Genomic DNA, 27,196 nt, shown 5'->3' on the forward strand with positions numbered 1-27,196 from the left:
GGGAACTGGAAGGTTGCTGGTTCAATTCTCTTTCAGGCGTGGGCTGTGGGCCAGGTCGGTGGTTGGGGGTGAACTAGAGGCACAATGTGCAGCTCGATATTTCACTCACTCGTTTTCTCCCCGCCTTCTCCTCTATTTAAAATAAGTAAATAAACAAACAAACAAATAAATAATAAAATCTTGGCTTCGTTGGTTACTAGCTGTGTGACCTTAGGCATCTTAACCGCTCTAAACCTCAGCTTCCTTATTTGTAAATAAAGACAACAGTAGTGCCTGCAGCATAAGATTGTTGTGAAGATTAAATAAAGTCATGCTTGTAAAGTGCCTAGAGCAATAACTGAACACCTAGAATACATTCAATAGAGAGGGTTTTTTTTATATTATTCTTAATATTAACAAATCCTTACGGTAATGGTTGATTAAAAATTAGAATGTGGGAGTTACTGGGAGTGGAACGGGGTGAGTAAAGGAAGTAGACAACCGGGACGCTCAGAAATTTGGTGGAATTCAAACAAGGTTAGTGGCGTGGCAGGACGTTTGTTCGTTTGAGTTCCTAGTGCCATGTGATTGTGTGAGGGCCCCAAGCACATGGTTCCATCCCGGAGGTGCAGCTTCCCTAATTCTTGCTCGTCTATTCTCATCAGCCCTATAGGGGGAGCCAGGAAGCTAGGACGGGGAAGAGGCTGCTGGAAATCTTACTAAGGGCAGAAACGACACCCCATCACTACTAAACATCTTAGCCTACTGTCTTGCCCACTCCAGGACGCTCTCCAAGCTGTGTCCTGCACAGCTGCTAAACTGGGAGCTGTCCTTCAGCACCAGGGGCCGCCTTGGCCTCGGGCAGGACGGTGAGGGCGAAAGCGGAGTTAGGGACACGGGACTGGACCGATCCGCAGCCGGCTCTAGCGTCGCCTAGTCACGGGGACAGGGGAGGCGACCCAGGGAGGCAGCGAGACGCTATGGAGATGCCTTCTGCTTCCAAGAATTACCCTCAGAAAGCCCCTAGCCCTCATAGGGAGTGAGCGACCGCCCCGGGCAAGCAGGCGGGCTCTCGGGTTAGCGGGGGAAGGGGAGCGCCAGGGCCTGGGACTCAGCGTGTGGCTTGTGCACGCGGGGAGCAGGCGGACGAACGGAGGCGCTGAAGTGAATGGAGTTGGGGGTGGACTGGAAACATCCCCAAACAGCACAGGCTGCGGCCGGCGGGGGCTGGGGTGGCGGGGGGTGGAAAAGAGTCCTGAGGCGCAGGCGCAGTCGGGGCCCCAGTCCCGCTCCCTCCTCCTCTTCGTGCCTCTTTCTCCGCCCCGCTCCCCCCCAAACACACTCGCACACGGGCTCTCAAGGTGTTCTCCGCACAGCGGAAGATGGCGACAGACTGAGGGGGCATGGCCAGCGGGAACCACGGGGCCGTGCCGCTCGGCGGCCGCCACAGCGGTGCGGACCAGAGGCGGAAGCGAGAAGCGCACTAAGTAAAGCCCGGCGTCCGCGTCCGGCGCCCGTGGCGCCGCCGGGAGCCAGGTGGCCCGCCCGAGCCGGAACTCCGGGAGCAGCAGGCTAGCAGCCGGAGCGCAGCCGCCCCGGGACCGGCCCCGGCAAACAGCTAGAGCGCGAGGGAAGCCCGAAGGACCGGGCAGCGGGCCGGCCGGCGGGCCTAGGAGGGCGCGAGTGAGGCAGGGAGCGGCACGGAGCGGGCAGCGGGTGGACGGGCGGGAGCGGCGCGGGGCGAGCGAGCGGAGCGGAGCGCGGCAGCCGGGCCCGCACGGCGGCGCTGAGGGGCGCAGAGCTGCGCCGAGCCGAGACGGTCGGAACGGAGTGCGAGGAAGGCGGCCGCTGGCGCCGAGTGGAGTGTCGCGGAGCAGAGGGCAGCTGAGGGGCCCGACACTATGAGGAGCGCGGCGCTGCCGCCGCAGCCGCCACCGCCCCAGTGCCCCGCACCGCCCCCCGCCGGGACGCCGGGCAGCGCCTAGCGGGCCGGGCGGCCGCGCCCGGACTGCAAGCGAGGGAACGTGGGAGGGGCGCAAGGACAGCACGAGAGCGCCCCACGACTCCGGCCTGAGTGGGGTCCCGGGCCGTCCGGCCTGCCTCACCATGCAGCCCCCGAGGTAGAGCCTGGACGGCGCCGAGGAGCGCGGAGCGGCGCGCAGCCCGCTCGCCCGCCCGAGACGGCCGTCCGGCCTCGCGCCTGCCTGCTCCCGCCAGCCCGGACCCCCCTGAAATATGTTCAGGGGCGCTTGGATGTGGCCCGGGAAAGACGCCGCCGCGCTGACTATCTGCTGCTGCTGCTGCTGCTGGGCTCCCAGGCCGAGCGACAAACCTTGCGCCGACTCCGAGCGGGCGCAGCGATGGCGACTGTCCCTGGCGTCCCTGCTCTTCTTCACCGTGCTGCTCGCTGACCATCTGTGGCTGTGCGCGGGGGCCCGGCCCCGGGCCAGGGAGCTGAGCAGCGCCATGCGGCCGCCCTGGGGGACCGACCGTGAGCGGCAGCCGGTGCCTCCTCGTGCGGTGCTGCCACTGCCGCCGCCGCCGCCCGGCGATGCCAGTGCGTCCCCGGGCACCTGCGGTCCCCGATACAGCAACCTGACCAAAGCCGCCCCCGCCGCCGGTCCCGGGTCGGACTGCGGCGGCGTCCCAGAGCCCACGGGGCTGGACGCAGCTTGCACCAAATTGCAATCTTTGCAGAGACTTTTCGAACCGACTACCCCAGCACCCCCTCTGCGGCCCCCTGATTCTCCTTCCCGTGCCCCGGCTGAGTTCTCCTCCGCCAAAAAAAACTTGCTCAAAGGCCACTTTCGGAACTTCACTCTCTCCTTTTGCGACACCTACACGGTCTGGGACTTGCTGCTGGGCATGGACCGCCCCGACAGCCTGGACTGCAGCCTCGATACCCTGCTGGGGGACCTGCTGGCCGTGGTGGCCAGCCCGGGCTCCGGGGCCTGGGAGGTGTGTAGCAACTGTATCGAGGCGTACCAGCGGCTCGACCGACATGCTCAGGAAAAATATGACGAGTTCGACCTCGTGCTGCATAAATACTTACAGGCGGAAGAGTATTCAATCCGGTCCTGCACGAAAGGCTGTAAGGTAGGTTCTGGCGTCCGCAGCCACGCGGCGGGAGCGGTGGCAGTGGGACCGGGGGAAAAAAGGAGGTCTCCCTCTCTGGTCACCACACCTCCTCCTATCATCCCCACCGTTCGCGGTGCTGCACTACGCGTGCTACTTTGGGACCCGTCCCAGAGAAGGGGCCTCAGGGATTCAGGTCAGGTCACTGCCTGGCCAACTTCCATTAATTCCCGGGTTGGGCATGGTCTGACAGGGGCCTCCTGGTGCCCCGCCTGAGCAGGGGAGGGGTCACGGGTCCCGGGCTGGCAAAGGGGTGAAAAGAGGGATCTGGCTCTCCAGCCTCCATCTTCAGCCAGCGGTGCCCTCTTCCTTTCCCGGGCTGGAACGGAAAGTCTTGGAACTGGCTGGTGCAGGGGGAAGGCCAAAGGCGGAAGGAAGAATATCGGCAACCTAGCCCTCACCCCTTGGTCCCTGCGAATGAATGGGCTGGAGGAGGGGCACCCTGCAGGTGGGGAACACCACGGTGTTGACCTTATATGACCTGAGATGGCCCCAGTCAGAGCCCAGGCAGGTGGAGCCCAGGGGTGCCTGCCTGTCTTCTCCCAAGGAGAAGCGGCTTGCCAGCTCCTCTTCCCGTGACAAAAGAAGGAGCTGGGAACAGACCACAGCGACTTGTGGGAGGGCCACTGAGGGCTGGTGCATTACCGAACTCCCAGTGCCTTCCCAGTGCCCAGGCGTGGCAGTGGGAGGACAGCTGGCTTTCTGGCTGCTGGAAACAGGAATCCAGAAGAGAGATGAGGCTGCTGCAGAACGGGCCTGCCTAGGGCAGGGCTGAGTTGAGAAACTTCTTGACCCTCAACAGGGTCGCTCTGGACAGTAAGTGTATAGGGGCTGTAAACATTTGGGATGCAGTGCTACTGCCCTGTTGGCTCAGCCTGGCCAGGTGGCCTGGCTTTGGGAGGAAAGAGAAGAGCAAGGTCAAAGGGTCAAGTGACAAGGAGACAGGGTGGGGTGGTAGCCTCACCCATCCTCAAGTCTGGGGGCTGAGAGCTGGAGAGGGAGACAATTGTCCCCTGGTCTAGCTTGTCTCCCACCAAGGCTTTGGGTAGGGGCAGAAAGTGCCCCTTTCTGTCCAACACAGCTCCTGTGGACTTCTGTAGGATTCCATGTTCTTGGTGGGCTCCTTAGGGATTTAGGCGGGGGGGTTGGGGAGGAAAGGGGTAGCTCCTTGCTCCTGACTTCACTTTCTCCTTCTCCTTTTTCCTGTTCTCGTAACCTAGCTGTCTCCCTCCCGCCTCTCTCAGCCTCAGCTGACTCACTGCCTCACTCACACTACCAAATGAGATATTCCATTTCTTAAAGGTGTACAGACAGATACACACACAGACACACTGCCATACACCACCACCACTACCCCGAGCAAAGTCACACAGAAATACAAAGGGGTTGTTACACCAAGCAGTGCCATAGAAGCAGACAGACACCCTATTACACATGTACATATTCCCACAGTGTTAGAGACACAAAGGCAGAAGTCCTGTCGCATGAAGGACACATTTTGTCATATAGATAGACACACATCCTTGGTGTCAGCCACAGATCCACACATTCAGTAGGAACAGGTAGACATGGTCCACTAGCAGAAGGAATAAAGAATGTGGGTCTTTTTATGGCCCTCAATTCAACCCCGCGGCCCCAACTTTCCTTTTCTTCAATAATCACCAGAATGAATGAGAGACCACGCCACGACTTTCCCATGGGGTTTTTTTCCCTGTGTTATAGTTGGCTTCAAGCTGTGTTTGATCCCTCACTAAATAATAATCACTTGTGTTGATGATTTTTACCAAGCAGTTTGGTGTAGGAGAAAGACCACTTATCTCCAGGATTTAGGCTTTATCAGCCTCTGCCACTTGTTAACAGTGTGACCTTGGGCACATCACTTCACTTCTCTAAGCTTTCACTTGGTTGACACTAGAACAGGAATAATAATCCTTGCTCTGCCCATATCCTGAGTCTTTCATGTGAGAGATTCAAATGGGAAGAGGTAGCTGACAGTATTTTGAAATAATAACACCTGACATTGGTGGCATGGCTCGGGTTTTAACCTCTCTCCCATATATTATGAGATCACATCTGCCCAAGGAGATTGGTCATACTGGCATCATTATTTCCATTTTACAGATGAGGAAACTGAGGTGCAAGGGGATCAAGCAGTTCACCCTAAGATCACTCAGCTAATGAGCAGGAGTCCCAGGCCTCCAACCCACAAGTTCTGGTACTAAGTCCATGTTTTTTGCCAGGGCCTCCCATCAAGTTCCCAGTGGCCAGGGCCCTCCCTCCTCTCCTTTGTCTCCCTGTCTCTGTTGCTCTCCCTCTCTCTCTCTCCCTCTCAGGTGAACTCCGCCTGCTCTCTTGCTGCCTGCTGTGCCAGGAGACAGGCAGTGCCAGCTCCATAGCTTTCCTCCTGTCTTTCCCACCCCTCTCCAATGCTCTGTCCCTCAAGGGAGGCCTAGACCTAAAGGGCTCTCGATTGCAGCTGTACTATGGGCACTAAGGGAAAAGACATCCCTGCCCTCCTCTTTCCAGCAGCCCCCTCTCTTCACCTCATCACCCCACTTACATCCCAGGCCTTCTCTGCCAATCCCTGGTCCTGCCCCCAGACTCTGAGCCTGCCTGTCCAGCTCCAACCCCAAATGGGATCCCCTGGAGGTGGATGAGCATCCTCAAAGCTTTTCCTGCATGGAGACCCCACAGCCCCAAGCCAGGATGAGGGGGCTTCCTCTACTTCTGGAAACCAAGCCTGGACTGGCTTCAGGGCCAGGTGACCCCCATCCTTCGGACCCTGTCCTGAGTGTCTCAGTCAGATCCTTCCTGGGCAGCCCCAGAAACCCTGTTCTCTCCTTTCGCGATGTCTGCCCCTGTTTTGGGCCACACAGGGCCCCACGAAGCATACCTGTCCTCACTGCCGCCTGCAACACCTCCCAATTTAGTACCAGTTGCAACATTTGCTTAATGTGCGACTGACTTCCTCTCGCACAGCACGGTGCTGTTAACTTAGGCTATGCCAGTCCCCACCCTGGCCTCTTCCAACCCCGGGGCCACCCTCCACCCCCTGTAATCTCCCTGTGCACACACCCCAAAACACTTTCCACCCCCTCCTCTTGGCTCTCCTGGCCCTGCCTAGGATTACTGGACAACCACCTGATTCCCCACAGCTCTCCATCCTCACAGCCCCACCATGCACCTCCCTGGTTCAGATTGCCTCTTCCCTTGCCTCTGCCCTTCCCCCTTCTAACTCAGGGCATTGCAATTGAGGGGAGTGGTGGAGATGGGAACAGATCCCTGGCCTCTTCTCTCATAGCTCCGATCCAAGAGGAGCTAGAAGCCCAAGAGAAGGGCAGGTCTCAGCTCTCTTACCAGCCATTGGGCCACAACAGTAAAGGCTAGTGCCAAGGAAGGATGTGATAGTTCTGCCCTATTCTGAACTGGCCCAAACCCACATGAAAGCCCGTGTGTTTGGTTCTGGGTCTCACACCAAGCAGGTCAGGAGGAGGCTGGTACCCAGGTTCTTCACCTGGAGAAGAGGCTTTGGTCTCTGCTTTCCGACCTCGAAGGAATTGTCATGGTGCAAAAGAAGAGGCATGTCCTGCTTAGCCACAGGGGACTTTGTAGTTACAAAGTCCTGGGTTCAAGCCCAGCTCTTTCATTTATTATCTATGTGACCTTGAGCTACGGACTTTTTCTTCCTCAAAGCCTCACTTTTCTCATCTGTAAAATTAACCTCAGCCCTGTGAGGTCATTATTAATAAGAAGTCTGCAAAGTACCTAGTTCTGGCCCAGCAGAGTTATTCAGTTAACAGTTGGGTTTTTGTTTTCTTCCAAAGAGGGACCAGACTGCCTTAGGAGGAGGGCAGCTCCTGTTCCCGGGAACTGTCTGGCCTGATTCAGGCAGACCCCCAGAGGAAATGCTGTGGAGAAAACTCTAATTCCAGATGGGCAGAGTTGGACCAGGTGACCTCAGGTCTGTTTCAGCCCAGAGTTTAGGCCCCTGAGCAGAGCCTGCTCCCCAAACAGCAGCACTGAACGGGAAGGGCTGGGGAAGGAGGCCTAACACCCACACAAGGGCCGGGGGCGGGGGGGGGGGGGGCTGCCAGAGCCAGCGCCTCGCCTTCTGCCCATACCCAGTGGGGCCCTGCTCTTCCTCCACGCTGGCTGGCAGCTGTTTCTGCCTCACTGCCTTCCTCTCTCCTCCCACCTGCCACAGCTTTCCTGCCAAATAGGACTCCTGGGCTAATGCTGGGGCTGAGAACAAGGAGCTCAGGACATTGGGCAAAAGGCAGGAGCCCCAAGTTGGCCAGTGGTCCCTGTTGTCATCCAAGCTCGCAGGCCCACAGTCAGCCTCCCTGACCCAGGGTTGGCGCAGGCAGAGAAGGTGCTCTGGTCCCTATTCTGGGGTGGAGGAAGGGAGTGGCAATCAAGAAGCCGCCTCCTGGGAATCAGGGCAAAGCCTTCTCTGGGGAGGGGCCACAGAAGCTCACTGCCCAGGAATTTGAGCATGGAGTTTCCTAGAAGGGGCAGGGACAGAAAAGAGGCCACGTTTCCAGCTCGGACGAGGATATAGTGGGTTAAACGTGGGCCAGAGAAGTGTCCTTATATGGCCCCCACCTCTCCAGACCCCTGACCCATCCCCACTATTACCCCTCATATTCCTCCCAAATTGTCACCCATACTCAACACCCTCCATCCACATACCAATGACCACACAGTCTACCCAGTTTTCTATTCAAAGACCACCCTAGACTCCCTTTCCAAACCACAGTCTGCACCTCCACTCCAACCTCCACTCCTCCCAATAGCTACCTCCACCCCATCCTACCCTCTCCTCCCCTCCCCCTCGCTCCCTGCCCTGCTCCTCTCCTAACAATTGACCCATCCCATATCCCATCCCTCTCCACTCCTTTCATCTCTCCTCTTCCTCACACCCCTCCCAACCTTTATCCCCAGTCCTTACCCCCAACTCTCCTGGCACTGCACCTCTTGCCCTTGACACCTCCACCGCCTCCTCACCCCTCCTCACCCCTCATACCCCTCCTACCCCTCCCACCCCACTCACACTTCACCTCCCTTTTCCCCATGCCTCCTCTGATCCCCTCTTTTCCTGTCCCCTTTATCCCTCCCCTTCCCTCTCTGCTCTTTTTCTCCTCCCTCACTTCTCTCCTCTGCGCTCAGGGTAGACATGTGCACGTGCACCTGTGCACACACTTAAACACACAAACTCACACAGACACAACCTTCATCGTGGCTGGTTACTGACTACTATAGTCACCATAGCAACGGGAACCTCCAAGAGGTATACACTGGTATCTCCTGAAGGTGAGGGGTAAGGGGAATTAAATGGAGGAAGGGAGCCTAGCAGTCTCCCACCCAATCTCATGGACTGGCTGGAAGAGTCTGCTGAACACAGTAGAGGTGTAGGGGATGAGGAAAGGGAAAAAACAGTGGGTGGGGCTGAGATTAAAGGAGGTTCAAGGGTCTCCAAACACATCACAAGCATGAGAGAGTGCTTCTGAGCCATGTAGGTACATGTCAGTCTCCTCCCCAGGCATCAGGACCTCAGGGAAAGCGCATCCGCAACCTTTCCGGGTATGCGGTTGGCTGTGGAGGACAGCACAGCAGACTCAAGGGTGGGAGTCTGTGCTAGAACAACTTCTCCCTTGGGGCACTTCCTTTGTGTTCCCACCATCTGAGGCTGTTTACCTGCTGTGCGCCCATGCACACTGGGCATCAGACCTGCCTGTCCTTAGCTCATGCCTGAGGCACATGCGGATTCCAGCTGCAGGTGTTTGCTATACAGTGAGGGGCAGCCTGTGAGGGGTCTAGACAAATACAGGCTTTCAGAAGCACCATGCTCCGATGCTGCTGACCTGGGAGATCTCTGGGAGACGCGCATATTGTGTTCCTGTGGTCATGCAGAGCAGAGACGCTGGACTAGACTTTTTTCTATGAGCATAAGAGGAGTTTCAGAAAAGCCTAAATTTTGACACCTGGAGCCAGGCAGGTGCTTAGAAGAGAGAGCAAGGGCACCAGGTGAGCTGCAGCTGGCCCTAGAAAGGGAAGAATTTAATACAGAGTCAAAGCACCCACTCGAATGGATTCTGGAGAGAGGAGCTGGAATCTAAACCACAAGTCCCGGGGCCAGAAGGCTGGGCAGGCTGGCACTAAAGACGAAAGGGCTAAGAAAGGGAAAGGGGAAAAGGAAATGGTGAGCTTTGGAATGTTTGGGAGGTGCCAGGGTCTTTGTATGTGTCCATGAGCTCGTTTTATTTTGACAATCATCCTAGCAGGCAGGTACTATCGTCATCCCCATTTTAAAAGTGAGAAAACGAGGCTCAATGAGGAAAAGTGCCCTACCCAGACCACATAGCTAAATGTGGGAGGACTATAATATAAACTCAGGAATGTCTGTTCTTTCCCTAGTGCATGCATGTATAAAAATGTTAATAATCTCCTCCAGCTGCCCGAGGCAATCCATGCCCAGCTGGCTGCTGAGAGACTGGTGTGGGAAGCTGGACTGGTGGCAGGTGAAGTCCAGCAGAGCCATTGGTATCTTGTAGGGGCCCCCTGGAGCATCTCAGATCCAGAGTGGAGACCTACCAACATCCTCTTTGTTCAATACCCTAGTCTCATGTCCTTGAGACCCAGTGCCAATCACCAGTATCCTCTTGGGACAGTGATGGTAGAAGGCATGAGGAAGGGAGATATGTACTCCCTCCTTTTTTCTGAAGGCTCTGCAAATGAGATGGGAGGAGCCAGGCTCCTCTTGCCTGGAGAGAAGGTATCTGTTATAGTCTCAGCTTCCATCTGCTGGAAGGATCAGCTGGGGCAGGAGAGAAGGTTCCCTAGGCAGGCCTAGTGCAGGCCCAAGCCCAAGCAGGTCCAGCACCTGCTGGAAGAGCTGAAAGGGGAAACAGTGACACCTTGTAACCCCAGAGCCTGCTTAGGCCTAGCCTGGGCTTTGCCATATTTTGCCGTGTATGATGAGCACTTTTTTGCCCAAATTTTTGAGGGAAAAATAAAGATGCGCATTATACATGGGCATTATGATGGGCACAATAATCCCATGTATAATGAGCAGAAAGATGTGGGTGCGCATTATACATGGCAAAAGACAGTAGTTCCCATGCCAGGGGGCTTTAGGTGAGCTCTGGCCTGGGATGGTGAGGCTTCTCTTGGGGGTAGAAGGAAGTGCCAATTCACCAAGTTTTGCCTAGAGAGAAACACTTGGTAGTGGTGGGGGTAGCATTTCCTGTCTTTTTGTTTGATTTTCAGTAAGTAGTATGGCTACCTGGCTGATGGTGAAAGGTGAGCCTATCTGCTTAGTATTGAACTCAACTAAAGCTTCCAAACATCTTAATCCTTCAGAATTATTACAGACTCAGAATCTTTTAAAAATACCTTTTTTTCCAATTACAATAAAAAGGGTCTTTGAGAAATTTTGCAACATAAAAGTATAACAGGAAGAAGTTCTCAGAAACACTCTTAATGTTACAGTGTATTTCCTCCTGATACGGCTTTTTGTGGTAGATGGATAGATGGATGGATGGATGGATGGATGGATAGATAGATAGATAGATATAGAAATAGATATATAATCTTTTTAGCTTTTTATTGTGGTAAAATATACATATAAAATTTACCATTTTATCCACTTCTAAGTGTGCAAATCCAGTGGCATTAAGTACATTTACAAGGTTGTGCAACCATCGCTATTATCCGTGTCTAAACCATTTTTATTCTCCTAAACAGAAACTCTATACCCATTAAGCAGTAACTCCCCTCCCTCCCACCAGCCACTGGTAACCTCTATGCTACTTTCCATCTCTATAAAGTTGACTATTCTAGGTACCTCATATAAGTGGAATCACACACTATTTGTCCTTTCGTGTCTGGCTTCTTTCACTTAACATAATGTTTTCAAGGTGAATCCGTGCTATAGCGTGGATCAATATTTGATCAGGACTTCATTCCTTTTTATGGTTGAATAACATTACATTATCCGGATATACCACATTTTGCTTGTCCATTCATCTCTATGGACACTTGGGTTGTTTCCACTTCTGGGCAATTATGAATAAGCTAAACATTCATGAACAAGTTTTTTATGTGGACATATGTTTTCATTTCTTTCGACTTTTGTCTCTTGTGAATAATGTTGTTATGAACATTGGTATACAAGTATTTGTTTGAATTCCTGCTTTCACATTCTTCAAGGTATATATCTAGGTGTGGACTTGCTGGATCACATGGTAATTCCATGTTTAAGTCTTTGAGAACCTGCCATACTGTTTCCTACAGTGGCTACATCATTACAGCAGTACATTCTTACCAGCAATGCACAAGGGTTCCAATGTGTCCACATCCTCAGCAGCACTTGTTATTTTTCATTTTTTACGATAGCCATCCTAATAGGTGTGACTATATAGTTTTACATAGTTGAAAACCCCTATTTTTTTTGCCCTGCTCTTTTTAACATTTTATTAAAAGTTATACCGAGTATATTTCCATGTAATTAAATATTTGTAAACATCATTCTTAATGAGTGGGCAATATTTCATCACATGAGTATAGTGCAATTTATATATAGTGCAATATAGTCCTCTGTTGTTAGATATTTTACTGCCAATTTGTACTATTATAAATAATGCTGTGATGAATCTTTGTTCATAAATCTTTGTCAGACCCATGTTTCCTTTCTTTTAAATAAATACTATCTCAATTATTTTTTCTTATTTCTCTACTTGTGTGAGTTTCTTAAATCACAAAATAATTCATACTCATTGTACCAAATCTAACAATACAGACACTTGTAAAGGAAACATTAGTAACCTTCCCAGTCCCACTGCCACAAGGTCACTAATGTTAACCATTTGTAGAGCCCCTTTCTCAGAGCTACAGAAACATCTGCACATGTTTTTCTTCCCTTGGTTTTGCATACAAATAGGAGTGTAAACATGAATTCTGCAGTATGAAATTTGAGACTAGTCTTACAGGATCAGAGCATTAACCTTTTTAAGACTTTTGGCATGCAGATTTCTTTCTTAACAAATTTCTTTCCAGAAGAATTATTCTAGTTTATACGCTTGCCAGAAATGTGGGACTAATTTACCACTCTTTTTCAGTATTATCATATTTTTGAAGCTTTACTAATTTGGAGTTGAAAATGGTATAGCATTGGTTTTTAATTCACATTCCTTAGGTCAGACATTCATTTTTCTTGTTTATAGTCCATTTATATAGGGTGTTTTGTGAATTGTCTGTTTGTGTCTTATGTTTTTCTTATTGATTTGTATGTATTCTATAATATGTGTTAATGGTTTTAACCTTTTCTGATCACATTTGTGGCAGTTTATTTTCATTTGTTGTTTGAATCTTAGAGATGAAAGAGGAAATGGGGAAAAGGAACTATGCCAGCCACTTCTTATATACTTTGTCTCACATAATTCTTACGTCTGCCTTGTGAAGTGCATATGTATTTATCACCACCTGACATAGAAGACAGGCTCAGAGAGGTTAAGTAACTAGCTCAAGGTCATTCCGCTACTAAGACTTGGAGCTGGGATTTGAATCCAGGTCAAATCCGGAGATTTGACTGCCAGAAGGCAATGGCAGTACTGCCCAATCTGTGTCAGTGTAATTATACTATAGACAAAGCCTTATGCTAGTTGCTTTACTGACATCACTTACAGAAAGGTAAGGATAGGTAAGTGCTCTTGTTATCTCCATTTTGGCGGATGAGGAAAGCATAGATCAGGGAGTTTAAGTAACTTGTTTGAGGTTTCGTAACTGGTAAGAGCAGATCTGAGATTTGCCTGCAGAACTGTTTGAGTTTTAAAATGTTTGACACTGTCTTCTTCCCATACATGCTGCCACCCTAGGGACCATCAATTAGGATCCAAATTGAGGCCCAGAGAAGGAAAGTACTTTGCTCACAGTCACACAGCAAATTAGTGGCTGATTTGCTGCCTCTTTATAGGTGATTTGTCCAAGACCACACAGCCAGTTAGTGGCAGGCCCAGAATCTGAGCCCAGCTCTGGCTAACTCTCCATCTTAACTGGAGCAAAGGATTTGCGATGAAGAACATCTATGGGGCAAGCTGAGCAGAAGGAGCTATTAGGTAGAGTGTGCACCTGCCCCGAGATCTTTCTGAACGAACAGACTCTGGCATTGGAGTCTTCCAGAAAAAGGCAGTTCCAAAAGCCCCTAATTGTTGGGATAGGAGAACTCATGTCTGCAGGCAAGAAAACCTTTCCCCAAGGAGACAGCTGCTCTCCCTTCACCAGTTGCCAAAGATTATAGCAGAAATAGTGAGCCTGGGGCTCTGAGTAGGAAGCTGGTGGGTTTGAAAGAAACAAAACAGCAGTTACCTCTTTTCAACACCTCTATCTCCCGTGTGTGCGTGTGTGTGTGTGTGTGTGTGTGTGTGTGTGTGTGTGTGTGTGTTTGGAGAATGGAAGGAAGGGAGTGCTTTGATGGGAGAAATGATCCTCTGTAGCCTCTAGTACCCAAATGTTCTCCCCCCCACACACACACCCTTACAAAGAAAACCTTACTCATACAGCAAATGGGCTGCATACACTGATTTTAGAAAAGTACCCTCCCATCCAGTCCTAGAAATTTCTCCCCAACTTGACCTGAAATTCCATCACAAAGATTTGTTGGAGTAACAAGTTCATTATTTCCATGGTGATAGTGAAATTGGAGGAACCATCCAAGGACCAATGAATGGCCCCTAAGAGTTTGGGCACTGAAGTCCGGGTAAACCTGGCTTCCAATTTCAGTTTGAAACCTGCCTTCTCCATAAAATAGTGGTTGAGACCTGGAATATATTCTTTCATCTCTCTTGAAACCTCCCTTTCTTTGTGTTTGAATCTAAGAAATAGGGTCCTTAGGAGGCTTAAATGACATACAACATGCTAATCTCTTAAGGTCACAGTGTCTGAAATCACAGTGTTCAAGAAATGATAGCCATCATTATTATTATCAGTTGTGTGGCCTTTGGCAAGTTTATTTAAACTCTCTTGTCCTTCCTGTCCTCACCTGTAAATATGTCTCCACCTCAGGGGGTGGTTGTAAGGATTCAATGAGTTAATAAATGTCAGTCGCTTTGAACGAAGTCTAGCATATAGTACACACTTAATAAATGGCACCTATTATTCTCACCTTAATTAGATTGTTTAATCCAAATGACAGCTTAATACCCAATTGAGATTGACCACACTGGGGTGGAGTGCCTTGGAAAAAAGAAAGGTAATTTGGGAGCAGGAGGTGAAGTGTCTGATGTGGGGGTCAGAGTTCAGGAGCCAGAAAGCAACTGACAAGACTTACATGCTGAGGTGGGCCAACACCTTGATTTATCTAACCCCCAGCGACCAAGCACAGCTGACAGGTTCTTTTATCAGGTCTCTGTTTTCCCCAGCCTCTCATCTGTCTAGCAAGGCACTGCATTTGGGGAAAGAGGTAAGGCAGGGGCAGGAAGCTGGTTTCAGAATGATCTCTGCAGAAGACTAGAGATTGCTTCCAGGAATTTGGCTCAGGACTAGCAACACCAGGCAGATGGGCATGCTGGGAGGGGCAGTGGGATTTTATGCCACACACACATGTGCAGCTCAAAGGAAGTGATAGTTGTCACTGTCACACTGGCACCATTCCGGTGGTGGCCTGCACAACCATTGGGCACAAAAGCCCCCAAAGGTCACCTCCTATCATATTAATTCCTCTCTTTGTCTGTGGAACCACTCATTCATTCTCTTGGTGTGTTAAGCTGACCTGACCCATGCCAGTGGCCAGGACAGTGGTAATTGAGTAGTGATCCAGGACCCGGCGGTGCAGGGCTTTGGCACTTTAGGACTTTGGAGCTGAGTCTGGTGAGGTTGGTCTGCTCAAGTCTTAGCGATTTTGCTTTATTGTTTTTGAGGTTCATGGCTGTAAATCAGTTTATGTTTTTATTTTATTTTATCAGAGTAGTATACTTCCCTAATTTTAAAAGATATGTATAAATATACGTACTCTTTAGAGTTAGCTATTTCTTTTGATATTTATTCTACATTTCTTTATTTTAAAATATGTTTATTGATTTGAGAGAGAGAGAGAGGAAGGGAGGAGAGAGAGAGAAACATCGATTCGTTGCCTCCCATATGGGCCCCACCCAGGGGTTGAACCTGAAACCTAGGTATGTGCCCTGACTGGCATCAAACCCCCAACCTTTTTGTGCATGGGATGACACTCCCACCAACTGAGCCACCTGGCCAGGGCTATCTCCACATTTCTAATGGTATGCCAATACTGCTATTTCTTGACTTTTCTGTTTTAAATATCTGTGTGTATATGTGTATGTGTGTACACACATACACATATATATATACACGTGTATGTCTTATATCCTTGTTAGCATATGCATGTGCTAATATATGTGACATATATGCTGTAGCTAGTACTTGTCTTTTATGTAATATAGATCTCAATGCTTATGATTAAAGCAAAAGCCCTTTGCTCCAACCCCTGAGCCTCACTCTTGAGAGTTAAATACTTGCAAATATCTTAGCTGTATCTTCTGATATTTACCTCCACATCTCTAAATGGCATGTCAATACTGCTGTTTTTTAATTTTTTCTGCTTTAAATATCTATTGACTTTTTATTTTATTGAAGGATTTAGCTGTCTTACTACAAGCAGTGCCATGTGTGCACACATACCTCCCCTCAGACATCCAATGTGGACATATCACAAATTAGGGTTTTAACAGTAGTCCATGTTTACATTATTAAGATTATGACTACTGTTTGTTCACAGCTGAGTCATGTTGAGTACTGTGATTACATTTTCTTCCTTGGTCAACTTGTTTTCCTGGAGTTAATACTTGCTTTTCTGTTTGTTTTCTATGACTGTTTGCTAATGCATCCCCAATTTCTCCATCAGAGCTATAAAAATCCAGCAAACACATTAAACGACCCATTACTTCCACCATTCTCTGGAGCTCTTCACCTTGTTCCAATGTCGGCTAGATGCTGGAGGCTTGGTTTTCAAGTACTTAGCAAGGCACTGCATTTGGGGAAAGAGGTAAGGCAGGGGCAGGAAGGACTAGCAACACCAGGCAGATAGGCATGCCTGGGAGGGGCAGTGGGATTTTATGCCACACACGTATGTGTGTGGCACAAACACCTCTTCATTATATCCAGCTCCATGTGAAGCCCTGAAGACAATGCACAGATAAATAAGGTACAATCTCTGTCTTCAGGGAGCCTACGGTCTCAAGAATGTTTAATTTATACAGATATCTCACCAGAACGCTTGTGCTCCTTGCAGGGACTTCTACCTAAGTTGTCTTTGATTCCCACACTCTAGGGAGGCCTTCCCCTCTCCATTTCCAATGAATCTAAGAAGCATACAGTACTGTCCCCCAGAGAGCAAATGTGGTCTTGGGCTTCATTAACAGAAACAGAATTTCTAAGACAGGAGGGTTGATACTTCTCCTTGACCCTGTGTTGATAAAGTCTCTCTGGTGACTGTGTCCAGTTGCAAGGGACCCACAGAAATAGGTTCTCATCTGACTATGAACAACCAGGAGAGAAGACCAAACTGGAAACCATGTTCCATGAAATAGTTGAAAAAACTGGGAATCTTTGGCTTCCTGGAAGAGTAGTCTACACATAGCTATCTCCATGTTTCTTTCCTCACACTCCCTTTTAAATCGGCCACAGTCCGGTTTCTTCCCCCACTGCTCCATTGAAACTGCTCTCCCCATGGTGAGAGTCCTTATCTGTGGAACACTCCCTATTCTTTGAAAGTCTCTCCTTCCCTAATTTACAGAATGCCACCCTCTTCTGTTTCTCTTCCAGTCTCTTAAACCACTCCTTCATCTTCATCAGACTCCCTTCCTCCATCTGCCCCTTAAATGTTAAGTGTTTCCCAGGGATCCACTGTTGATCCTTTTTCTCTCTGTGCCCACTTCCTTGGCTCCCACTATTGCTTTATCAGTCAGGGGGAGCTAGTTTATGCTCTGGTGACAAACAGCTCCCAAATAGCAGAGGCTTAACATACAACAAATGGTTATTGCTTGCTCACAATACATGTCCAAAACAGGTCAGCAGGGATCAGGCGCTCATGATAGACACCCAGAAACCTAGGCTAGTAAAAGATTCATTTCAACTCAACACTGCTTCCTTCTACAATCAGCAGCAGAGGGAGGAGAAGGTGGCAAATCATATACCAGCTCTTAAAGCTTCTCCCAGGAGAGATCCATGTCACTTCAATTCACATTTCGTTGCCCATTCCTAACTTCAAAGAGTGTGGGAAAGTATAGTCCTGTTGTGTTCCTGATGATTAACCCTTTAACTCTTTTTTTGTAAGATTTTATTTATTTTTAGAGGGAGGGGGAGAGAGGGAGAGAAACTTCAATGTGTGAGAAATACATCAATTGGTTGCCTCTTGCATGCCCCCAGTTGGGGACCTGGCCCACAACCCAGGCATGTGCCCCAACTGGGACTGCTCAATCCACTGAGCCACACCAGCCAGAGCTAACCCCTTAACTCTTGATGACTCCCAAACCTTGATAAGAGTTTGCCCAGACCCTCCCTCTGAACTCACATCATTGTGTCAAAATGCCCCCTTAACATTTCTACCTCGCTGACCCACATTACTTCAAAGTCAACATAACCAAAACTGAATTCATCTTCTTCACTATCAATATCTGTTCCTCCTCCTGGCTTCCTTTCCTTAACCCTGCAGAGGTTGCAGCTGATCTGAGAGATACAAACTCACTCTTTTCTCTTTTATTAAATATTGTTACATATATCGGGTACATAGGTTCAAGGTCATGACTAGCTGCATGTTTGTATGTGACTAATGTTAAGCCATAACAACATATATATGACTCCCTTGACAAGCAGAAAAAGAAAAAGATGTGTTAGGTGCTATGCATTCAAAATGAGTCGCTTATCAAAATATTTTTGCAAGTGTTGTGAAAAGTATTTATGCCTTGAACATAGCAATATTGTTTGCGATGACTGTTACAAACGTTTTGCAAAGCCAACTATTGATGATTCTGATTAATTAAAGTTAAAGACGTTTTTGGTTGTATTTTTTAGCAATATCCATATTTCCGTTATTTGAAAAGAAATATTTGTATTCTTTATGTTTTTATATTTCTTTGTTTAATAATTTCTAGATTGTAACTGAAAATAAAAATCATGTATTTTATTACATAAATATAATAAGTGCAAATTTGCAGTGTCTTTAATTTTTTTCACATTTCAGTGCACACTGGTAATGAATGTATCTCTCTGATACACGCGACCTACACTGTAATTTTTTTTGACCACGACTTCTGCAGGGTTAATGGATAAAACTACTATTCATCCTGCCACTCAAGCCAGAAGCCTGGTAGTCATCCTGGACCCCTCTTCCTCCCTCCTTCCCCACATTCATAAGTTATCCTGTTGATTCTACCTCCTTGACATCTCTTCTCCCATCCACCCCCTTCTCTCCATTTCTTAATTCTGCTGCTACTGCCTTCGTTGAGGTCCCCATCATCTCTCCCTCAGATTGTCGCAGTAGTCTCCTAACTGGTCTCTCTACCTCCAGTCTTGATGCCTACAGTCCCTACATAGTTTGAAAAGTTAGTCACAGAAGTGATAAAGCAATCTTTAAAAAAACACAATTATTTAAAACTTGTTAAAGGCTCCCCCTTGCCTATAGGGGAGAACCCCAGCTCCTCCTCAGTATCCAGAGCATATCATCATATAGGCATGGCCTTCCTTTGCTTATCACCGTGACTTACAATGATTGCTTCACAGGGTTATATCTGCTCCTTGAAGACGTGGCAGTCTTGTCTTATGCATCTCTGTGATAGGTAGCTCCCCAGCCCAGTGCCAGGTACTTGGAAGGTGTTCAGGAAGTGATTGTTGCATGGACAAATGGGTGGGAAAACCTGATTCAGGGAAGTTTACAAATACCTACAGGGCTGCCACAGGGGACAGGAAGCTGACTGTTCTGCATGGTCCCAGAAGAGCTGGTAGGAACCATGAGTAAAGCTGCAGAGGCATTCTGTCAGCCCAGAAGAAGAAAGAATTTCTTTAACTGCCACAGTTGTCTGAAGATATGAGCTGCCCGAGGAGATAGTGAGTGTCCTGCGACAAGAGGGTCACAATTATTAATAGCTGCATAGACGTTGGCAATGATGTTGGGCGTGGAAATTCCAGCAGCAGATAGGAAAGTGCCTCTCACAACCCCTTCCATTCTGAAGTGGTCATCAAGCTGCCTTCTCTGTTCACCTGATTGATATGGATCACTGAGGCCCCATAAGAGCTGCCCCTGCATTCGGGGCACTGCTTCTCCACTCACCAGGCTGACCCTGGCCAGGCCAGGCCCATCCATCCCCTGCCCTATGAGCAGATGTCCTAAGAGGCTTGGATGCACCAGGACCCTCTGGAACTGCACATGCTCTACGTTCTCACTCACCTGTCCAGACATCTCCCCCACTTTCCCCCCAAGCCAGGCCAGGCCACTTTTGACTGATGACTACTCATTCGCAGAAGCAGGAAAGCTGTTGCTGATTTTTATAGCCACTTAAGTAAAGCCATGTCATCCACCTGGATTTGCCCCATAAGGCCTGTAATCCCAGGATGACTCTGCCCATCCCAGTGAACTACTGCTGCCACCAGAGTTATGTCCATGGTCTCCTTCCCTTGGGCTAGAGACATTGACTTTGACCTTACCCTGTTCTGATCCAACTTTTTGAAAGCCCAGAATCAGGAATTGCAGCCTAATTCTATGTCTGCTGACAGATGCAGTGCAAACAGGCATTAGACTATTCATCAGAGCACCTCCCTTCTCATCCTGGGTTTTCTGGGCCTCAGTTTCTCCCTAGGTAAAATCTGAGAGTGAGGTGGTTATTTCTGTGCTGTGGATAGTGGCTTTCATTCCCAAACCCAGCCCAGATTGCCGCTCTGCCTCCACAAGCTCTGAAGCTGCAGCTCCTGGCCAAGGGTCCCAGGGGTACATTAAGAAAACAAGCACCCGTGAAGAGAAGGTCTGTAGGGAGGATTTGGATGGGGAAGCACATCCTAAACAGGGGAGCCCCGTTGGAATTCAAGACGGAAACTGCCGACTTCCTGACTGGCAAGAACTGAAGCTCTCCTCTCTTGAGGGTTCTCCAGCCCCCAAACCAAGGAGTCTAAGGCAGCCTCCTCTTCCTAAACCCTCTAGCCCAGACTCTTGGCTTTGGGCTGTGTGTGTATGCATGCACTTGTGTGGCACTTGTGTGCATTCTAGCATCAGCCTGGGGGCCAGAAGTCAGGTGCTTCTTTCCAGAGGAGCATAGGGACGAGGATGCCCTGGCCAGGGCTTCCAGCCAGGGAGCAGGAAGGTGAGGCTCTTCATGTCTTCCCTCTCTGCCCTGAACTGGCAGCTGCAGAGCCCAGGAGGGGTGGGGATCCCCTTCATCTTGCCTGCTGGCATTTCAAGAGTGGCTTAGCAGCCCAGCTGGGAGGAGGGGTGGGACAGCCTTTCCAGCTTCCTTTTTGGGTTAATTGGTGTTCCCTCTAGTTACTCCCTGCTTCCTTCCCCTCCCAGTTCCCATAGCAACTTGGCTGTAGCAGCTAGAACTTGATTGAGCCCAGCGGTGGCCTGACTGAAGTGGGAAAGGGGCTTCTATGGGAAAAGGATGGCACTGCCAGGCCAAGGCTTCCCACCCCACCCGTCCTCTGCCGCTACCTCAGGGGCCCAGGACGCATAAGCTCAGAGGACAGGGCATGATGAAGAAGCCTTTCCTGCCACAGCTGGAGTTGGAAGAACCTGAAAGCCCAGAACAGGCCTGGTTCTTCCCTCTCCTCCCCTACCAACACCCTTGTGTCCTGCCTGCCCTCTGAATTTGGACTTCAAAGTCACTGGTAGGATTACCCAGTTAGAAGAAGCCTGGAGTTGTAGTTAAGAAACCAGGTTTTAACTTCCTGCCTCTGCCACTATTTTGTGAGTGTAGACAAGTCTACTCCCTTTTCTAGACCTCAGTTTCCTCACCTGTGAAATGATGTAGCACAGCTAAGTTTAGTTTTCTGCATATTAAAATTACCTGAGCTGTTTTGAGAAACTACAGATGTATGGGCTCCACCCACAAAGATTCTGACGTCGTTGGTCTGGAGTGTGTTGTGAGCCAGGCAGGAGCTTTTTTTTTTTTTTTTTTTTAGATTTGTTATTTATTTATTTTTAGAGAGAGGGGAAAGGAGGGAGAAAGAGAGGGAGAGAAACATCAGTGTGAGAGAGAAACATCAATTGGTTGCCTCCCATATGTGCCCTGGATGGGAATCAAACCAGCAACCTTTCACTTTGTGGTACAATGCCCAACCAACTGAGCCACACTGGTCAGGACAAGTAGGAGCATTTTTAAAAGACTCTCTGCCCTGGCCGGGTGGCTCAGTTGGTTGAAGCATCGTCCCATACACCAAAAGGTTGTGGGCTCAATTTCTGGTCAGGGCACATGCATAGGTTGTGGGTTTGATCTCCAGTTGGGGCATGTATGGGAGGCAAGCAATTGATGTTTCTCTCTCACATCCATGTTTCTCTCTCTCTCTCCCCCCGCTCCTTTCTGTCTAAAATCAATAAACATATCCTCAGCTGAGGATTAAAAAAATAGTAATAAAAATGAAAGACTCTCTGAGTGATTCTAATATGCAGCCAGAGTCAAAAAACTAGAGCAAAAGATCTCCAATCCTCTGGCCCTGCCTGAGTCTTGAGTCTTGGAAAGTCTTGGCTCAGTGGGTCTCTCAATTGACTGTTGTCTGGTTTGAAGACACTGCCTTTTCCCTGCGTGCCCCAGCTCCAGAGAGCACCACTGCTTTCCTAACCTGGCTCTTGCCATCCTTCTGGACGAGTGCCCAGGGCCCCCGTGCCTACACAAACAAGCCAGCCCCCTCTGGTTCACTCCTAACATTGATGAGACAGGGCAAGCTACTTAGGCCTGGCTAGAGAAGAGGGCCTCAGAGACTGAAGTGGTCTCGCTGCCCAGGTGGTAGCACTGAGAGCCAGACTTTTCACCTGAGAAGGACCCCAGGCCACACCTGAAGGAGGTGGGCCAGCAATAGCCTCAGCTGGCAGTCTGTGGGACCTAGGAATTGGATTACCTCTTGGCCCCCAGTTGCTCTTCTTCCTCCATTTCCCCTCATTAGCTCCTTGCCTATTCTGTCTCACCACCCACGAGCCTGGTGTCCTCATCAGGCAATCTGCTCACCCACTTGTTGCCATGGTGACTCTGGCTGGGGAGGTGGCTTGAGAGAGGGTCGCAGCTCTCCCACTGTCAAGCCACTCCTCTCACCCTCTGCTGCCCTCTTTCCCTCCTTGGGTCTCCTCCCTCTTCTTCCTTAAGCAGACTTTTCTTGAGCAGACAAGCGGAGTGTGCAGCCACCACAGCCTGTCATTAGACTAGTAGCAGTTGCCTGAAGGGAGGGCTGGAACTCCAATGGAGCCTCCTCACCTAGGCGCAGAAACGTTGACCTGGAAGCACTCAGGAAGAATCCCTTAGGGGCCTCTGAACCCCTCCGGTGGAAGAAGGAGTGATTGCATACAATTTGACATGAAGCCTGAGGTGGACTCTGGGTCCAGGGTGCAGAGACTGTGGTGAGGCTACGGACAGTCTCATCCTGGCACTCTGGGGTCTCTGAGGTACCAGGGCCCTCCACTCTAGGGATTTCCTTTTCTTTCCTGCCTGACTTTTATTTCTTTCTCCTACCCTCCTTCTGCCCTCATATCTCTTTCTTACCCCTACTTTCTTATACTACTCCCATCTTCCTCACCCCCCCTTCTCTTCCCCTGCTCACTGTTACCCTCATCTTTCTTACTCCCGCTTTCTTGGCCCTCATCTTCACAGCCCCCTCGTACCCCCCACCCCTCACCCCCCTGCTCTTTCTTACATTCCTCTCCTTTCACCCCGACCCCACCTCTTCACTTCCCTTACACCCTCCCCCTCTTATTCCCCCATCTTTCTCCTTAACCCTGCTTCTTCTACCGCTGTTATCAGTGCTATTTCCTGCCCTCTGACCCCCTACTCTTTCTTACACACCTCCTCCCTTGTTCCCCCTTACCCCACTGCCACTCTCTTCTACCCTCGGCCCCATCTCTGAACCCTCCAGCTGTCTCGTACCCTGCCTGTTACCTTCATGTGTCCTTTTCCACTCTCCTTTCAGTTCCTTCTCATTCTTTTGCACATGCCTTTTATCCCAGTAATTTCACTTTTAGTTCACATAAATAAAAAGTAACGCAGGCATCCAAGAGACATATGTACAAAAGATATTTCCTGAAGCATTGTTTGTAATAGTGAAAACTTGGCAATAACTTAAATGTCTATCCACAGGAGATTGGTACCATTTCCACTCCATTCATACAAAATCATTCTCTGTTCTCTTAGCACACCATGAGTTCACTCACCTCCATAGCTTTGTTGAAGCTGTTGCCTCAGCCTGGAATGCTGTTTGTCTCATCTCTACCCAACCATCTAAAATCCTACTGTGAGTCCTCGCTCAGCTATTAGGCCCTCGCTGAAATCTCCCCAAACTTTTGTATTTGCTCCCCTCCAGTGGCCAGTGGTTTAACCTGTCCTATGGTATGAATCATATGGCACATGTGGCAGAGGTTCAAGTTCAGTGTGTCTACCCATGAATCTGGAATTTCTCTGACAGTAGGGACCTGTCCTCATTTATTCATCCTATTCATTCAATCAGCAGACGAGTTTTCACGTATATTGTGCTGAGCACACAGTGGTCCATTAGACAAGCCCATGTCTGTTTTCATGCAGAGAAACATAAAACAAAGATGCAGCCAAAGTCATCCTTGTGGTGAACAGTTAAGAAAAAGAATAATGAGGGGCAGCCTGTGGCTAGAGTGGTCAGGGAAGACCCTCTCTGAGGAGGTGATATTTCAACTGAGGCATGAGAACTGAGAAGGCCAAAAGCAGCAGGAATAGCATTCCTGGCCAAGAGAACAGTATGTGCCAAGGCCCCGAGGTAGGAAGAAGTAGGTCATCATCCTCAAGGAAAAGAAAGAAAACCTCCGTGTGTGGATGCAACATGATGAGCTTGAAGGGAGAGGTAGAAAATGAGGCTGGAGAGACAAAGGGGCCCAGTTATGCAGGGGCTTGAAGTCTGTGGTGAAAAGTTGGGGTTTTATCCTAAATGCTTTCAAGAGTTTGAAGCAAGAAAGTAACATGACACAAGGCGTGTTTTGAGGTTGCTTTTACTCCTGTGTGAACAGTGGGTTGGAAAAGACCAAAGGGTGGAGCGGGAAAGGCCAGATAGGAAAGTGTCATACAGGTGACAAATGCCAGTGGCCTGCACAGAGCTGTGGCAATAGTAGAAGAATTGGCATGCCTTGTGGATGGACTGTGTGTGGGGATGCAAGGAAAAGGAAGACTGAAGACTTACACCTAGGATTCCAGCTTGGACACCTCAGTGGGTGGGCGTGGCCTGAAATGCCCAAGACTTGGAGATGAGAGCAATGATTTAGAGTAAAAAAACAATCAAGAACTTCATTTTAAGATTTAGAACATGTTAAATTTCAGACGACAGTGAGATATCAAAATCCCAAGCAATACTTTGTTCCTCACAGGGTTGATTTGCACCACAACCCATTACTACCCATTAGTGATGGCTCTGCAAAAGGCCAATATGGAATTACATTGCCAGACTTCATGTTCACAGTGGAGTTACTTGTATTTTAGTGCAAATGTTTGAAGTCGGTGTGAGATGCTCTGACCATGTTGCTCAGAGTGTGGTTGAAAGGCCTTTGGCGGCAGAATGACCTAGACCCTTGTTCAAAATACAGATTTCTGAGCCCACCTCAGTCCTCTTGAAGCTGAATTGGGGGCCGGCTGCATATTTAACAGGTGCCCCAGGGGATTCTGAGGCATGCGGAAGTCTGAGAACCATTGCTGTGAGGAGCACTATGAGAAGGTGCCCCTGAAGAGATGGTGGCTGGGTGTCCACAGAGCTCTAACCCCAACTGTGAGAATTGCCTGGGCATCCTGTTAAAATGCAGGTGCTGCCCTGACTGGTGTGGCTCAGTGGACTGAGCACCGGCCTGCAAACCAAAAGGTCACCAGTTCCATTCCCAGTCAGGGCACATGCCTCAGTTGCGGGCTAGATCCCAGGTTGGGGACATGCTAGAGGCAACCCAATCGATGTTTCTCTTGCACATTAATGTTTCTCTCCCTCTCTTTCTCCCTCCCTGCCCCTCTCTCTAAAAATAAATAAATGAAAATTTTTTTTAAAATGCACGTGCTGGCCCCAACCAATGTGGCTCAGTGGGTTGAGCATCATCCCACAAACTGAAAGGTCACGGTTTGATTCCCAGTCAGGGGCACATGCCGGGATTGTGTGTTTAGTCCCCCATCAGGGCTCTACCAGAGGCAACCAATCAATGTTTCTCTCACACTGATGTTTCTCTCCCTCTCTTTCTCCCTCCCTTCCCCTCTCTCTAAAAATAAATAAATAAAATCGTTTTAAAAATGCAGGCACTGACTTGGGTCTGGGGCAGGACCTGGGATTCTGCGCTTCTCATGAGCTTCTAGGTAGATGGTTATTGCTGCTGGCCAGGTCCACGCTTTCAGTAACAAGGAGCTAAATCAGTGGTTCTCAGTAGGAGATGACTTTGTCCCCCCAGGGGACATTCAACAATGTCTGGAGACATTTTTGAGACAATCAGGGTGTGGGGTTGCAACTGGCAGCTACTAGGTAGAGGCAAGGGATGCCTCTCAATCTCCTACAGAGTGCAGGGCAGTCCCTACCACAAAGAGTTACCCAGTCTAAAATGTCAGTAGTGTCACTGTTGAGAAACTCAAGGCTTAATGATAGCCAAAGAGTATAGAGCAGAGAACCTTTCTTAACTAAGACCCAGCACCTGACAGCAGTGGGCTAGATAAGGGACAGGAAATATATCTATGAGGTACAGCAAAGTTTCCAAATGATACATGGCATGTGCCCTGCCCTGCCAGGGATGAGCATAGATTAAGTAGAGCTTAAAGGCACGTGTGGTGCCCGGTAAGGTAGATTCCTATTTTTGTTAAAAATAACCTCTCATGTTTGTATTGCACTTTGGAGTTTACCAAACATTTACCTATGCATCATAGTATTTGACCCACACAACACCCTAATGAGGTAGAGCAAGGATTATTTGATCTCTTTCTTGAATTACCATCATCAGCCAAAGAAACGTTTGCTGAATTGAATAGAACTAAAATTGGCCACATTATAGGTGACCTCAGACGAGTTAGAACACCTCTTTGGGCCAACTGTAAAATGGTAGGGTTGCATGGGATAATTGGTAAGGCGCCTTCCAACTCAGACATAGGAGTAATTTTGTGATTTTTGCCAGCGAACACATTCTAAGTCTTGGATGATTGCAGCCTCAGGGACTCGGGAGTCCTGGCTATGAGATGGGGGATCTTAAGGTAGGATGGAGTGGTCGTGACCCAAACCCTTCTTCTCCTCTCCGCCTGGATCCTGGGGTCGGGTTGGTGAGCCTATCCCCACCCCCCATAGACTACAAGTCCACCCCTCCTCATCTCTTCCCTCTGAGGTTGGAAGGGGCTGACACCTGGGCTGACACTCTTTCCTTTTCCCACAGGCTGTCTACAAGGCCTGGCTGTGCTCAGAATACTTCAGCGTGACCCAGCAGGAATGTGACCGCTGGGTGCCCTGCAAGCAGTACTGCCTGGAGGTGCAGACCCGGTGCCCCTTTATACTCCCCGACAATGAGGAAATGGTGTACGGAGGGCTCCCAGGCTTTATCTGTACAGGTAAAGTCATGGCCCTGGGGAGGAGGGAGGAGGCCGGGGCCCAGGGCAGGTGGCAGGTCTAGAGTGTGGTAGCAGGGAGGGCAACAGGGAAGTCAGTTTTGAAGAAGGTTAGTGTCTGGAGGAGGAGTGGGCAGTGAGGTACCCAGGTTGGGATAACAGCAAGTAGAATAGGGGCAGTGAGCGGAATGGCCCTCTCTATCTAAAACATGGCCATCTGGGGAGTCATCCCAGAGCAACAGTCTGTGGCCCTGGTAGAGAAGAGTCTGGCGAGGGGCAGGGGGAAGGGAGTCTGGACACGGCTCCCA

At 49.5% G+C, this 27,196-nt stretch overlaps 1 protein-coding gene across 1 annotated transcript in view; it reads left to right on the forward strand.

The window, feature by feature from the left end:
* The first annotated feature begins 1,259 nt into the window (after nucleotides 1-1,259).
* Nucleotides 1,260-27,196, forward strand: part of NALF2 (NALCN channel auxiliary factor 2) — a 28,867-nt gene continuing 2,930 nt past the window's right edge. The window contains exons 1-2 of the mRNA XM_053917433.1: nucleotides 1,260-3,075; nucleotides 26,720-26,891. Of these exons, the coding sequence (XP_053773408.1) occupies nucleotides 2,215-3,075; nucleotides 26,720-26,891 (1,033 nt within the window). The 5' untranslated portion in view covers nucleotides 1,260-2,214. The remainder of the gene's footprint in view (nucleotides 3,076-26,719; nucleotides 26,892-27,196) is intronic.

This window comes from Desmodus rotundus, chromosome X (genome assembly GCF_022682495.2).
Source record: "Desmodus rotundus isolate HL8 chromosome X, HLdesRot8A.1, whole genome shotgun sequence".
NCBI lineage: Eukaryota > Metazoa > Chordata > Mammalia > Chiroptera > Phyllostomidae > Desmodus > Desmodus rotundus.